Source organism: Struthio camelus, chromosome 10, assembly GCF_040807025.1.
Source record: "Struthio camelus isolate bStrCam1 chromosome 10, bStrCam1.hap1, whole genome shotgun sequence".
In the NCBI taxonomy this organism is placed as follows: Eukaryota; Metazoa; Chordata; class Aves; order Struthioniformes; family Struthionidae; genus Struthio; species Struthio camelus.
The window spans coordinates 12,959,938-12,974,634 of NC_090951.1; the positions used below are offsets into that span (position 1 = coordinate 12,959,938).

The 14,697-nt window shown below is 37.8% G+C and overlaps 1 protein-coding gene across 6 annotated transcripts in view; it reads right to left on the reverse strand.

Moving 5' to 3' along the window:
* DPY19L3 (dpy-19 like C-mannosyltransferase 3) overlaps positions 1–13,348 on the reverse strand; it is a 39,723-nt gene extending 26,375 nt beyond the window's left edge. For 2 of the 6 annotated variants that reach the window (XM_068955267.1, XM_068955263.1), the window contains exons 1-5: positions 13,179–13,348; positions 11,713–11,855; positions 10,112–10,245; positions 1,192–1,282; positions 146–267 (exon numbers count right to left, since the gene is read on the reverse strand). In XM_068955267.1, the coding sequence (XP_068811368.1) occupies positions 146–267; positions 1,192–1,282; positions 10,112–10,245; positions 11,713–11,833 (468 nt within the window). In that variant the 5' untranslated portion in view covers positions 11,834–11,855; positions 13,179–13,348. Of the gene's footprint in view, positions 1–145; positions 268–1,174; positions 1,283–10,111; positions 10,246–11,712; positions 11,856–12,062; positions 12,181–12,369; positions 12,530–13,178 lie in introns of those variants that run through there. The other 4 variants (XM_068955266.1, XM_068955265.1, XM_068955264.1 and 1 more) reach the window with 4 other exon arrangements.
* Positions 13,349–14,697: the final 1,349 nt, after the last annotated feature.

A 14,697-nucleotide genomic window follows, 5' to 3' on the forward strand; every position in this document is an offset into this window, starting at 1 on the left:
TTTAATATGAATTAAGTTTTGCCTTTACAAACTAAAAAGGTATCAGGAGTATTTCTAATTAGAATACAACTGAAAAGGGGAGCTATGATTCACTGGGGAATCTCCATAATGCACTTAGAGTCTGAAGCCATAAATAAATGCCTACCTGAATTGGAAGAATCCTATACAGAATGCTGAGAAACACCTCCTGGTAAACATTCATTCTTTCAAGTATGTTAATTGTCCTCACAGATTCAGTTTTATTGTCATATACTAAACCATGTAAACCTTAATGATAAAGAGAAATTGAAATAGGAGATTGTCATTTTCCCCCTCCACCTTTATTTGAACAGTGAAAAACTTTTCAAAGGTATTTTAGAATCTTTCACCACAAACTTTGTAAATGTTGAGTCAGGGCTTCAAATCACATTACCTTTGAATCACTATGACCTTCTGAGGTCTTGTTTCCCTGCTTACAATGTGACTCAGAGTGCTAATTCAAGTACTGTATATTTAATAATGTATGAAATGTTTATTACACTTATATTCCTAAGGTAGACTATGTGGTACACCCTGAATCTTGATCAATGCACTCTGGGCATTTTTAAAGAGACAAAGAACCCTTCTTGTCAATATTACCCTCACCTGTGTGAGGTTAATACCTCACACAAACAGTGACAAGTGTGTAGTATAAGCAAAATTACTAGGGAGCTTACTTAAGTAGCTAGAAAACATGAAACTATCATAAACATCATTTGCTTGGAAGCAGCTTGTTGTGTCACTGACTTAACAGGCACACAGCAAAAACTGCCCCTTTCCACAAATGGCTCATAATTCAAATAGTCATCGAGAGGAAAAATAAAAATGATAGTATTGGGGGGGGGGGGGGGAGTATCAAAAAAGAAGGATCACATCAAATCTGCTGAATAAACCAGTAAGGCTGAAACCTAATAGATATGGAAGTTGTCCCTCCAAGCGATTGCACAATCTCAAGGTGAAGGTGTGGCCCAGAAACCAACGTATCCTTGTGAAATTGCTGTGTCCCTAACTTTGTGGCTCTTTAGAGTATGAACAGAACTGATCTGTCTCTAGTACAATTGTTATACCATCTTTCATACTTATGTTATTCCTGGTCCTCAACTATATTTGGAAAAATATTAAAAACAGTCAGCTGGCATCAAAAAGTAAAACTTACTTTACAGATTACAATACCTTGCTGGATGGATGCAGCTTGAACCATCTGTTTGTAGTAGGAATAATAGAGTCCACATTCTGTTCTGAATGAAATTTCTCTTTCTACTTCCTGTAAATAAGTTCAATAATAAATTCACTTTGTTTGCATTTCACTATCACATGAGTCTCACTTTTTTCCCCGTTAAGTCAATTTGACAGATATGTTACTTAGTCAGCTTTAGTCCCAATTGTGGTAAATTTGCCTGCGTAAGTGATCGTCCATTTTGAGCCAAGGAATTGGATGGGATATTCATCCAAATAATAATTACTGAGGTGACAAATTACTGAATAGAAAGTTTATTTCAAATTTCAATATAAATAAAAACTAGAAACTCAAAAATTCTGGTAACACTGGGGAAATTCACCTATACAGTGGCATGAGTCTTTGCGTTCGTGTATCTATGCGACTCATCTAAATGAAGGTAAAAAACACAGACAAATTAGGGTGAGAGACAGATGGTTGAGGTATTAATACCTCTGTTAACTGAGGGAACATACCTGACTTTTCTGATTCTGATATGTAATTCTGAAATATTTTGGATCTTTTACTTCTTTTTGTCATATGAGATGGTTAGAAAGGTACAGTTGCCAACAGCTGGACTTTAAAACCATACCTTTGCTACATGAATTTAACTTTTTCTTCCAGATGTACACACCTCATAGTGTTCAATGGCTTTACCACCTCAAGGCTCAATTAATTCGTGTGCTATACTTAGGACTATATCATAATACCATTCTGACATTTCAGCTGGCAGTGGTATGCCGCTGCCCACTTGTTAAATGCTGTTTCTTGCAGGAAGCCAGCTGTTCAGCGCTCTCATATTTAAAGAACAGGTTAAAGTAAAACTGATTCTTTATTTTTTTTTAGGCATAAGTAGAGATATTATTAATCTTAATCTAGAAATATTTAAATTATTTGGGTTAGGTATATTTCAAATTATGCCTTTCCCTTTGGCTGATATTGCAGTAGGTGAGGCTTACTGAGGCATGAAAACTCTTAATGTCCTAGAGAAAACTGCTTTCAGTACAGGATCTCTGCTTTGGAATTCACTTCCTTTTAGTAGCACATTAGTTATAAAGACTTAATGAAACTTAACAAATTCAGAGCCTTGGATGACCACATTTACACAAACTAAGACTTCATAAACAGCCTATTTGCAGAGAAATAATACAGCATCTTGTCTAAAATTATTTTATTATTAGAGATCATTTTAGTTTCAGCCTATATATATTAAAAAAAAAAAAAACCTAGCAAACATCTTTGTTAAGCAGTAAATTAGAAAAGGTTTAATCTCTATCTGAATATCTAGCAAGATTCCCATATGTGGTATAAGTAAGTCATACATTAAGAAATCTAAGTGTGATATCTAAAGATAATCTTATTAATTCATCTTTCTTTAAAAAAGAACAGTACTGAAATAATGGAATGGTACTGTTTTTCCAGATTTTTATGAATGTCATTCTGGGTAGTGCAACCTTGCATAAAATCCTAAGACTTTCATCTTTTTTATACAGTCCCATTGACTATCTCATCTCTTATGTTGGAACAGAATCAATACCATTTCAGAGCTAACATAAAGCTAGACAAAAAATCCTGCCTGTCCTTCCTTTACTGCCCAGTATAGAATCTTATCTCCAGACGTGTGTTTTACTGAAGTCAATTGCTGACAAACTAAACCAATATAAGCTCTGGTCTGAGAAAAATCAACAGATAAAAAAATGCATCTGATTCCAAGTAAGTCCACAGTTAAACTCTCCAGCTGCTTTACAGTCTTAAAAACATCATAACACCAGCAGAAGAAGCTGACACTGGCACTCAGTACACTCAGTACTAAAAGCCATATACTTATCAAAATGGGAATGCTAGATTTTGAACAAGCTCTAGTTTCAAATTCATCACTACTGAAAACTTTTCTAATAATACCAAAAAGCGGCTGCTATCAAACAGAAGAAATGTTAACATTTGGAATTTACTAAGGGGGAGAGGGTAGTCTCAGAGGGGGATCTAATTAGCAAAAATGCATTCAAACATGATTAATTTGTAATCCTGGCACCAGCTGTATTCAACCAAATGCTATACTTTACGAGACAAACACTAGTGAATTTTACATCTGTTTCATGCTAAGATAACATCTGCTTTATTCGCTCACAATACGTCTCCAGTTCTATAGCAATTTATACTTCTCCTAGTATTCCAAGTCAATAAAAACATATAGTTATGGGTAAGCATTATAAGAGCACATGTTTATCTTACTGTATATTCAATTTGTGAGTATTTAACAAAGAAGCTACCAGCGATCCAAGAAAAAAAAAAAATAGAGAACACTATATCCTTCGGGATACATAGCGTTCTATCTGATTTCAATTTATGCAATTGTATTCCAGTAATGTTAAGCATTCAAAATACAAAGGACTCTAGTTACAGTTGACATTCCCTCTTCCTCTCAAAGGCAATGTGAAATTATAGAACTTAAGTTTCCTCAAACTCCTTAACCAAGTCATTCAAAATGTTATGGAAGCAGCCAAAGTCTGAGCTGAGGATTTCTGCAAATAAAGAGCATAAGCGAAGCTCTCATTACATTGACTATTCTCACCCAAGTTTCTTCTTTTGAAAAAGCTAAAGCACAACTTGTATCATTGAGACTACTTTTATTTTTAGTTGCTCAATTTAATCCAGATCAGAAAGATTTTCAAATAACACAGAAGTGGAAACTCAATACAGCCAGCTGCTTATCAATGTTCCAGGCTGCAAATCATGCCTTCAGCAAATGTATTTAATCCATATACATGGTCTTGTGGCTGGTTAACCTCATGGCCATCTGTTAGAATGGCATGGTTCCTACTCAGATGCTGATCAGACTTTTGATCCAGAGTAAAAGTACTCAACCACCATTTAATGGGTACTTCTTTGGAAAGATACCACCAAGGTATTAGACTGCTCTTCTTTGGTTTATGGCTTATACGTTTACTTCTGTGGAGTTTTAATTAGCTGGCTACTGGCTTCCCCACTTCCTTTTCATCTTTCTTTGATATTCAAAATATAAAGACAGAAAATATAAGCACCTCAGAAAAGATAACCCAGGATTCTTATCCTGCATGTGTAAAAGATTTAAAATTTTGTATTTTTACTCCTGATTTCTTGCAAGTAGTAACTCTATTAAAGGCAAAACGAGTACCAGTACTGTAAATAAATGCTTGCTCAGGAAGGATGAAGAACAAATGAAAGCCCTGACATTTATCCGTTTGTCATAGTATTAATTTGCTGTGTGGCCTTCATCTATTCCTGCTCAAGGCTTCTTCAAAGTTTGTATTTGAATAAGCAATGCAACAGCTGACAGGAACGGTGACGCAATTCCTTGCCTCCCAATTTTGTTCTTTTCATAGTGCAACCTGTTCCCAAATGATACTGCTACACTTGAACATGTAATAAGCAGCTACTGAAAATTACTGAAAAATACTGAAAACAAACAAGTAATTTTTGTATGTGCGGTATGAGAAAATGTTCAAGAAACTAAGAAAGGGATTTTGGGTAAGAAACCCCCTTTGGCTTGCACCACCATAAACAGAAATCTTTATTGTTTTGATGCATAAGAGAAGAGATTAAAACTTTTTTTTCTTCAAAATTGTTTGACCAAGGTAAGCGATTGTAACCTCCTATGACTTCCATTGGAAATTTTTGCAAATGCAACTTTTTGATTATGACATGGTATTCCGCATTCTGATTTCTTTTGCAGTTCTTCCAGGAGCTCTTGGAATTGAAACAGAATACCAATCACGCACCTCCCTCATAGCACAGACCGCTCTTCAGAGATCTGCTTTTTCTACTTTTGTGATGAAGAAACCATATTACTCTATTTCTCCAATGACTATGGCAAATTTGTCATACTGGGCATATTTATTAGTGAATAAGAACAAAATTCACACATACCAAAGCAGCTAAAAATCACTAACTTATTGAAAGCAGTATTGAAAATAATACTTTGTATGACAATCACAGAATAAAATTCTTCTAGTTGTGTAAATCGTTGCTGGAGGACACCTGAAACTGAACTAGCTTTCCATTAAATGTAACTAAAATTACAGAAAAGCCATAACTACAGGTATTTTGACAAGCTGTGACTCCAGTTACCTTGAAGTTAAGATGCAAACACTTACACGATGAACTCTTTTTTACTTTCTCTATTTTTAGAGTTGAATACAATTGGCAAGCTTCAAAATGTAACAGCTCAGCAATTGTGATGGCCACATATCAATGGAGTCTTAATTCAGAACAAAAATTCCACCTTTTTAACCTAAGTAGTATATTCAAAAACCTCCATCTAATTTAATGCTGCAAGATGAACCACAAGTGTCAGATGAACAATGCAGACTTCCCTCTACTGCTGTAGAAAGAGAGCAGTACCTTCATATAAAGGGAAAACCAGCAAAACAAGTCTCCCATCAAGTCTAATTCATCCGTACTATGAGAGCCTTTATTTTAATGGTATAAATGAATGCTCTTCTTCAGTACACTGATTCCAATGACAGCCTCTTAAAGCATGAATAGAAAACATGTAAACAGCGGGAAAACAGAGCAGACATTTACCGTAAAGTGTAAGTATCTCGTAAAAAACAGTACATCTTTCAGAAAGCCTTGGAAAAAGTCTTGCAATTCAGGAATCTGAATTTATTTTTAAAGTTATTAACGTACACAGCAACAGAGACTGTAATTACATTCAAACTATCAATATCACTTTCAAAATTAATATCTTATGTTTTGCCCGATCATTTGAGGTCTGACTAAGTAACTGTTGAAGTAATCCATTGCCCTTTAGGGACAATAACCAGCTTCAGAGTTTAAAGAAAGATTTTATTCATCAATAAGACAATATGAATATCTCATGGATTAGCAACATATTCATGCTGTTTGACTGTATAAACCCAGAGTAAAATTTAATGATGTACGGTTTTATACTTATTCTGTACTACTTTTGTCTGGAATACCCAAAATAATTTTGTCAGTATAACTTAACTGGCTATCATTTATTATCTTACTTGCCATTTAGCTAAGTTTTTCAATTCGGATCCTTTAACATATTGTTACAACCCATTCGGCATGTATGCTATTTCTTAATGTCTTCTAACTTTACCACCTTTTTCTGACTTTGATCAAGCTAACCCTGCATCTAGTAGTCTGCATGGAAGCTTCTCAGATCCATAAAATTATGATTTTAACTCCAGCCCAATGTCATTAATTTGATCTCATTCCACATTGCAAACTCATGATCAATTTGAGCTGTCAGTATTTTCGGTTGCAAAAGCTTTCTAAATATGCATACTTTAAAAAATTTTGAATAAGCTGTCTCCAATTTACCCCCTTTTAACCTACATTATGAGGGAGAAAGCTAAAGGAAAATTACCAAAAAGTATTAAGCATCATGTATATATGACTTTTTCTGGCCTAGTTTGAAGTTAGTGGCAAAGGAGCAGCTGCAGAAGGGCAATCATCTCACATTTTTTGCCTAGAATAAGAAAGTTTAACTGAGTGGAAGCTCTTCGACTCAGCATTCTAGAAAATGATACAGGACTGGTATCTTTAAATTTTCTTTGGAATAATTCTTTCTATTTGCATCTTGTGTTGGGAGTGCAGAGGAACATTACCAGCTGATGAACGATGATGAAAAGAATAAGTAAGGAGACAGACCCTGAAGGCTTTTTAAACAACAACTGAGATTGCTGAAGAAGCTAAGATTGAATACAGGTAAAACTGACTTTACCCTACAGTTTCCATCCTATTTTACTGTTTCTGACACTTTGTGCTCCCTTAATACCTGTACTATCTATGAATACAGCTTTCTCTTTCAATAGGATATTTCATAGCATTGGAGATAATTTATTAGGAGACCATTTTATGTATGAATTCTTATCATCTGACTAATTGTAGCTCATTGGATGGAAACAAAAAGTATTCAGAGAGATAAGATGTTACTATGTAATTCTTGTATCAGAATTCAATAATATAACCCTCTCAAACTTGCACTATTTACAGCCAGTTCAGAGTAGCTGAAGTTACTAATCTAAAATGTATGGAAATACGACTAATTTAGAATTTACTCTCCTCTGTTTCAGAGCAATGGTGATTCATTACTGTTTCAGAGGTATGGGGGTTAATGAAACACTGAATGTGTATTAGTGTTGCTTCTGTTTCCTCTGCATGTCATGTTTAATAAAAATAAAATAAAGGAAAATAACCTCTGCATTTCATTAACCAAGGCACACAATAATTGTGTGTCAAAGATTAGATTATGGTTCCCTTCTGGGAATTAGTGTTGGGGTGTGCAATAAAATAAAACTTATTACTTCACAATTTTGAGAAGATTCAGTTAAAATATGCAGAAATATATGTATTGGCCAAACTACAAAATGTTAGAGAAAACAAAACCAGAAAATTTCCACTTATTTTCAAGATAATTCCTAAGGTTCTAAAATTGTTACACAGTATATTTTATTGTTGTCTTTTGTTAGTATATTGTATGTGTCAAAATTAGACTAGGCAATTTAGAAATGATGAAAAACATGTACATATGTCTACAGATACTAGTCCACGGATACATTTAGGCATAGATATTGTTTTACGGATGTTAGGATGAGCTCTCTGGTCTCAGCTTACCAGCAGATTTCACAAGCTCTTCGTATGTAGTCTTCTCTTCCCATACCAATCATAAAAGAGTATTTTGTTTAAACTTTATCTCATCCTCATATATTCTAATGTATTATTTCTCTGCTTAGTTAAGAGAAAGAGAGCATCAAAATACAGTCTAGACTCATTATCTTGCCAGTATCACTTCTGGCCATAAAATGCTATGATATGGATACTGGCAAGATAATGAGTCTAGACTGTACTTCAATTAACACTAAAACCTTTGAAAACTTTGTGTTAACCAAAGCGAAAGCACAGTCAGTTTCTGACTTTGCAGACAATTGCAGTATAATTTGTAAGAGACTTGAATCATTCCCAGCCTCCTCCTATTTGCAAATAATCTGCAGGGGATACAATCTGTTTGTTCTTAAACTGTATTAAATAATTTGAGAACAAATCTTTAAAAAAAGTACCTTCAAATCTTGCTTGTAAAGTAAGCGTTTACAAGTAACCACTTCTTATCAACTTAGGCAAATGCAAAAATAAACTACGTTTGTCTGAGTATTCAAGAGTCATGTAAGTTGAGAGAGTGTACATGCAAAACACCCAAATAGGATACACACACCGGACACGTAGTTCTGAAAGCAGGAGGATGTATGAAGCCTGGTCGTTTTTGGCTCTGCCTTAAAATTGGTTATTTTATTTCTAATAACATGTTAAATCTCACTAAAGTTTTTCCTGTTGTTATCGTTTTAAAATTAACAGTGCAGCCACACAGACTTTCTGGCAGAGTTAACATCTCTGATCTCACATTATACCCTTTTTCACATGCCTGCATCTCCTTCTCCTTTACTCTGCTGGTAGATGAACTTAGTATTTTTGAGACCTTTTTCTTTCCATCAAATTGGCTTAAATTGCTCAACAGGTTCCAGTATTACTGGTTATCATACCAAGTTCTTAGGGTGAAATAAGAGATAAAGAGACAGCAGAAACCAGACTAGAAATCTGAAGGGTTTTTTTTTTTTTTTCAGTTTGAATATCTAATGGCACCAGACTGTACTTATAGCAAATAAAATATTTATCAGATGAAATGGGCATTTCATCCATTTTTGGGCAACTTAATTTCAACTACGGACCTACTTCTCTTGGTGCACTTTGTGTCACTCTGTATTAGTTAAACAGGAGAACATAAAATGTTCTGTTATGTTCAGATGGGAATTTGTGGCCACATACACCTGTATTTCAAAAAATTTAAAACTTGTGCAATTAGTCAATGCTGGCTTTAGGAATGAGAAGGCAAACCTGAGGGACACCTTCAGTATATATCCGTTCTATCTATATATTTAAAGAAAGATGAGAGTGCGTACAGAACAATATTATATGTATAATACAGTATTAATTTTTTCACTAAGTGCCAACTATTTTTATTATCAGTATGCAAATGGTTCTGGTGTATGAAAAGGGCATAGTGTAGGAAAGAAGCAGACTGCAATACAAGCATTCCAGTTAAATATATATAAGCTTTGAATAAAGTAATACATGTAGACCTATCAGAGAGTGAATTTAGGCATCTTCAAAAGGAAAATGACTCACCTGTTTCTTTGCCCTGGTTAAATTTAGATGTATGTACAACTGCATTATTCTCCCATGCAAAGATTCTGGGAAAAAAACTAGTCAGTCCCGGATCTTGAGAATTAAAGTTCTACATTGCAGATATTGATTTTACATTGGTAAATGTCTGAAAAATGTTTTTTAGCTTGCACATTTGGGATAATATTATGTAAAATTAGTATTGAATACTGAGAGATTGTGCCTAAGCTGTATTAGAAGATCACATTATAATCAGTTACAGAACTGTATGTCAGGATTTTGCATATAATTGTTAAAACTGTTTTTTCCTTGCTCTATGATCGCTTTGGACACAAGAAAGATGATTACAGAGCAACATACAGTAGACTGTTGAAACTCTAGGTAATGATCAATGGTTGGAAGAATTTGAGTAGCTGTTTCTCAGGCAGGAGAATAATGGCACAGTTGCATGGCAATGTGTTTAGAGCACAGTTGGGGAAAAGACATTTATGGAAACGACTGCATATGTGAAAAGTGGTAGGGAGTGAAGCACGGCTCCTGCTTTTACATATCATATTAAAAAAAAAAAAAAGGAATATTCTATGTTTTTGAGCAAGTTACAAGAAAAATAGGTAAATAAATGAAATTTCAACTGACGCTTATATTAATGTTCTACGAAAGCACTGAGAAAACTATGAAAATAACTGTTACCTTGATATTGGAAAACCAGAGGTCATTTTCATGCAGTGTTGCAACATAAACAGAAGTAAGAAGTCCAAGACAGACGGCAACAATCCCACCAACTGTTAGTGAAAGTATGTTCCACAGCTTTCCACCTGAATGATCTTCAAAGAAAAAATTTTCACTTTGTAATTGCAAAGGGTGTAATTCAATTTAAATGGATCTTGAAAGCCCATTTATATAGTGCCTGTGCTAATACAGTTTACATTTACATTCTGTAAGTAATAAGAGACTTGGTTTTAAGAGTTCTTTAGGGAGATGTGATTTTTATCTTTTCATATAGGCGAACTCAGGGTGCTTTACTTCCATGTGAAGTGAAATTAAGGTGTGAAATTAATTGGAAAAATTTAGTTATATTTTAAGAAACAACACCATGATTCGATACTGATCTAGACAAATACCGTATCTAATTTATAAATCTAATTACAAAGACATTGGGATATCTTCTGGGGCATCATTTTTAATTAAGGCCATTAAGGATGTTAGGTCTCAAAGCAAGACATCAAATTCTTCCACCAACTTCTTAATATAGCTGTCCTTTTTTTTGGTCTCACTAAATTTCCACACAGAGGCTGAGCACTGGTCAAAGCAGTCTCCGAAAATGATGTCATGCTTTCAATTGCACATATCTTCTGATGACATCAGAATGAGATTACAGATAGAAAAGCAACCTTTCCACATTATTCTAAGTAGGTCAATCAATTTATTGTATACTTAAGTTTCCGTTTTAATTGTTTATGTTGATATAAGACTTAATATTAATCCTAGAGATGTGGAATTATATCAATGAAATGGCTAGTTCATACTGCAGATGACATCTACACAACAGGTAGCAAGCACGCAATTCAGGGGAGCTGAGGGCTGGACAAGAACTAAGACCACTTTCCCCCTGTGTGTTTAGCCTAAACATACTGGTGCAAAAAAACAGGGTAACTTTCCACTCGTCTACCCAAATTGCATACAGAGAGATATGGGAATATCCCTTAAAACAAACAAACAAAAATCCTATAAAACCCAACAAACTTTGCCAACTCTGAAAGTATAATTCTGAGCAAGAATGTTGTTAGTATTTCATTATTTAAACAGATCCTCAAACTAAGACACTTAATGCCTCTCCTTTAAATTCACCTGGTTAGTCTGTCCTAAAAAGTCAAAAAGTAAAGGTTTGCAATTAAATTCAGATTCATGTGTAATCTACTTATATTTAACTACTGCTGATCAAGGTCTTCAAACCCTTCTATCTATATGTTACAGGTAATCTGACCTGTGACTCCTTTAGGAACCTATAGATAGGTCTGTGAACTCTGATAGCGTATCACGGTTACTAAATGGACAAAATTATTTTTACTAATTTAAATTAGGATTTTAAAATAGACGAGAGATTATCATGCAACAATCTGGTGCTTCATTCTCTTTGCCCTCTGTCTCATTGAGTTAAATTTGGTAATATACATATTCAAATACGACCATTTATTTGGTACATACCTAGTTCTAACCCATGCTTAGGACAGACACCAAAAGCTAAAATGCTAGTAAAAAGTCATAACGTGACAATCTTTTTCATTACCCACCGGACCGAGTTTTTCCATCAGGCTTCACAGTCTTCTGCTCTGAAAGCTGTTCTTCAGCTGCTTCTGCGAGTCTTCCACCCCTTCTTTGTCTGATGGTTGTCATGATGTCAGTCACTTCCATTCATTATTCTTCTGTCCAACTCCTAAAGGGACACATACGAGCAATGTATATTCCCACACTTTCATTTAATACTGTATGAAATCTCTGAAAACAGAGCAATATTTTATTGTGATTAGAGACTTCAAGCTTTGAAACCATAATTTAGTTGCAGTATATCTTACTAAAATGCAAGATTATTTATTTATTTTTGCAACTCAGACTTCAAAGGAAAGCAGAGGAAACACTTAACTCTAAATCCACAAGGACCTCGAGTTCACATCAATTTTACATACGCTTGACAGGGTTTTCAGAATGCACCTGACTGCCCTCACTTTGGGGTCCTCGACTCAAAATACTCATCAGGCTCTTGTTCTTTGAGAACATGAAACATAAACCCTGCAAAGAAAAACTGGTCTTTTTAGGGTATTTCAGCTGCACACTGAAAATAGCCATGTGGTTTTAGATCTTGGCTTTCAAGAAATCTCAAAATGGGGCACCATAAGATGCAAAAATATTGTCAAAGGACAGGTGCGACAACAAACCAGATGAAGACAAACCGTATTAAAAAATTCTTGACCTTCTGTAATATCAAAGCATCGCAAAATGTGAAAACATTAAAAAAGGCAAAAGACGAGCAGCGAGTCAGTCCCTGCTCGATTCAGAGGTGCCCTCTGCTCTGTGAGCATGGCTCATAAAATTAAATAGTTTTAATGTGCCTGTCTATATTTGAAAATCAATAACGTCCCGTTTTGAACGCAAAAACAAGCCACCACTTCCACAGCGCAAAGGCGGCCGCTGGCGTCAGCGGCGGTAAGGCTGCAAGAAAACATGCCCTGCGCGAAGTTTGTGCCGTGATTCCGCTTTGTCTCCTTCCCCCCCCCCCGGGGGAAAGGACACGCGGGGGGCACAAGGGCGGGAGGGCGCAGCCGGGCGGCGTTTCGGAGGCAGAAGCGGGGCGGGCGCGGCGGGCTCCTGCCGCCCGCTGCCCGGCTCGGCCGGCCGCGCTTCTTCACGCCTCGCGCCGCAGCACGGCGCTTCGCCCGGGCCACGGAGCCGCCCGCCCCTGAGGTGAGGCGAGGCGAGGCGAGGCGCGGCCCGCGGGGAGGTGGGGGGCCGGGCCAGGGCGGGAAGGGCCGGCAGGCGGGAGGGCCGGGCCGGGCCGGGCCCGGGGCCGCCGCGGCTCCCCCCACCCCGCTCCGCCGCTGGGCGGGCTCCGCCGGCCGCGGGCGGCGCCGCCTCCCCCTTCTGCCGCCGCCTGCCGCGCGCGCCGCGCTGCGGCCTGGGCGGCCGGGCCTGCCTCACCCGCGGCCTCGCGTCCACCCCCCCCCCCACGCCCGCCACCGCCTCCCGCTCCGGGGGCCGATACCTGCCGGCGCTCCGAGGCCGCGGGCGGGCGGGGGTGGCTGCGGGGCCGCGCCGTGACGGGAAGGAGGGAGGGAGGGAAAGAGGGCGGGAGCGGCGCGGCGGGGCCGAGGCAGTGGCGGCGCGGGGCGCTGGCGGCAGCCTCCGCCCGGCGTGGGGGAGGCCGCTCGGCCCGGCGGGGAGGAGCCGCTGGTTGGGGAGGGGGCGGGCTGAGGCGGCGGCGGCGGCGGCGGGGAGCGGGGGCAGCCCCGGCCGGGGGCTGCGGGAGGGAGAAGCCGCCGCCGCCGCCTCCCGGGCAGCGGGCGGTCTGGGCCGCGCGGTCCCGCTGGATTTGCAACAGGCAGGGAGAAGCTTCTCTGGCGAAAGAGCGAGGGGGAATTTATTTTTATTGTTCTGCCAAGTACACCTAGTTCCAAATACTTGCTCAGTGACTTTATTTTTTATAATGAGAATCTCAAAGCTTAGAGGTGTATTTTGTGTTCTGCTGTCTGTCAGCTCCATTGTACTTCTTGATTACTTGCAACATGAACGCCTAAGGGGGCAAAACACCTTTCTCTCGTCAGCAGAAAGATGACTGCAATACACACTATTCTTTTTTCTGCTTAAAAGGCACAACATGCCCATAATTCCTTATTGCAATTTTTATTTGCAATGCCTTTAAAGATATTTACCATGGAAGAAAAAAAAAATCCTTTTAAAGCCTTTACCAACATCCTAACTCCCAGATCCTATCCCAGAAAGCATCTTCCCAGAAATACATACAAATTCTGTGGAACAGGCAGAAATAGAATTCAGTTTTTCAGGACAATATTCAGCTGCTTTTTCCACCACCATTTTACAGTCCAGCCATACTTTTTTTTTTTTTAATTACACAACTTTGATTCACTGGCAGAGTCAGTACTTTGAACAGAGTCATGACAATCATGCCAAGTGCACTCAGAGAGGCCCAACTAAAGCTGTGTAAGCAGTAATCGTCCTGGCATTTCAGAGCTTTGAAGCCATTGACTTAGGAAATCAGAAAGTAAAAAAATTTTTAGTACCTATTTTTGCATGCTTAGCATGTTTTACAATTTTTTTTAAACAAACAGGATGACTGTTTTCTCTTCCTCTTTTTAAGCTCCTCAAATAAACTCAGTCAATTTCCACTACAAGTCATTTTACAACAACTAGACTGCACATGCATTTCTCTCTCTTTTTTGTTTTGTTTGTTTTTAGCAGTAAGGCAGGTGGCACGTTGATGGGGAACGAGCACTTAAAAAAAAGAATATTGGAACTGAAGAATTACAGGCTTTACAATATGTAGCATTAGATTTACCTTGTTTTTAACACTAATAGCATCAGAACTACAGCCATGTCATACAGGTCAGGTGTTTTTGCCTAAAATACTATACAATAGTATAAAGACATACTATATACAGATCAGACAAATGATTTAATGCGCCCATTTAGAAAAGATGTTTTGAGTGTGTGTATGCTTTTATGCAAATGAGGCCAGTTAATACCCTTAATTTCTGAGAAAGGGA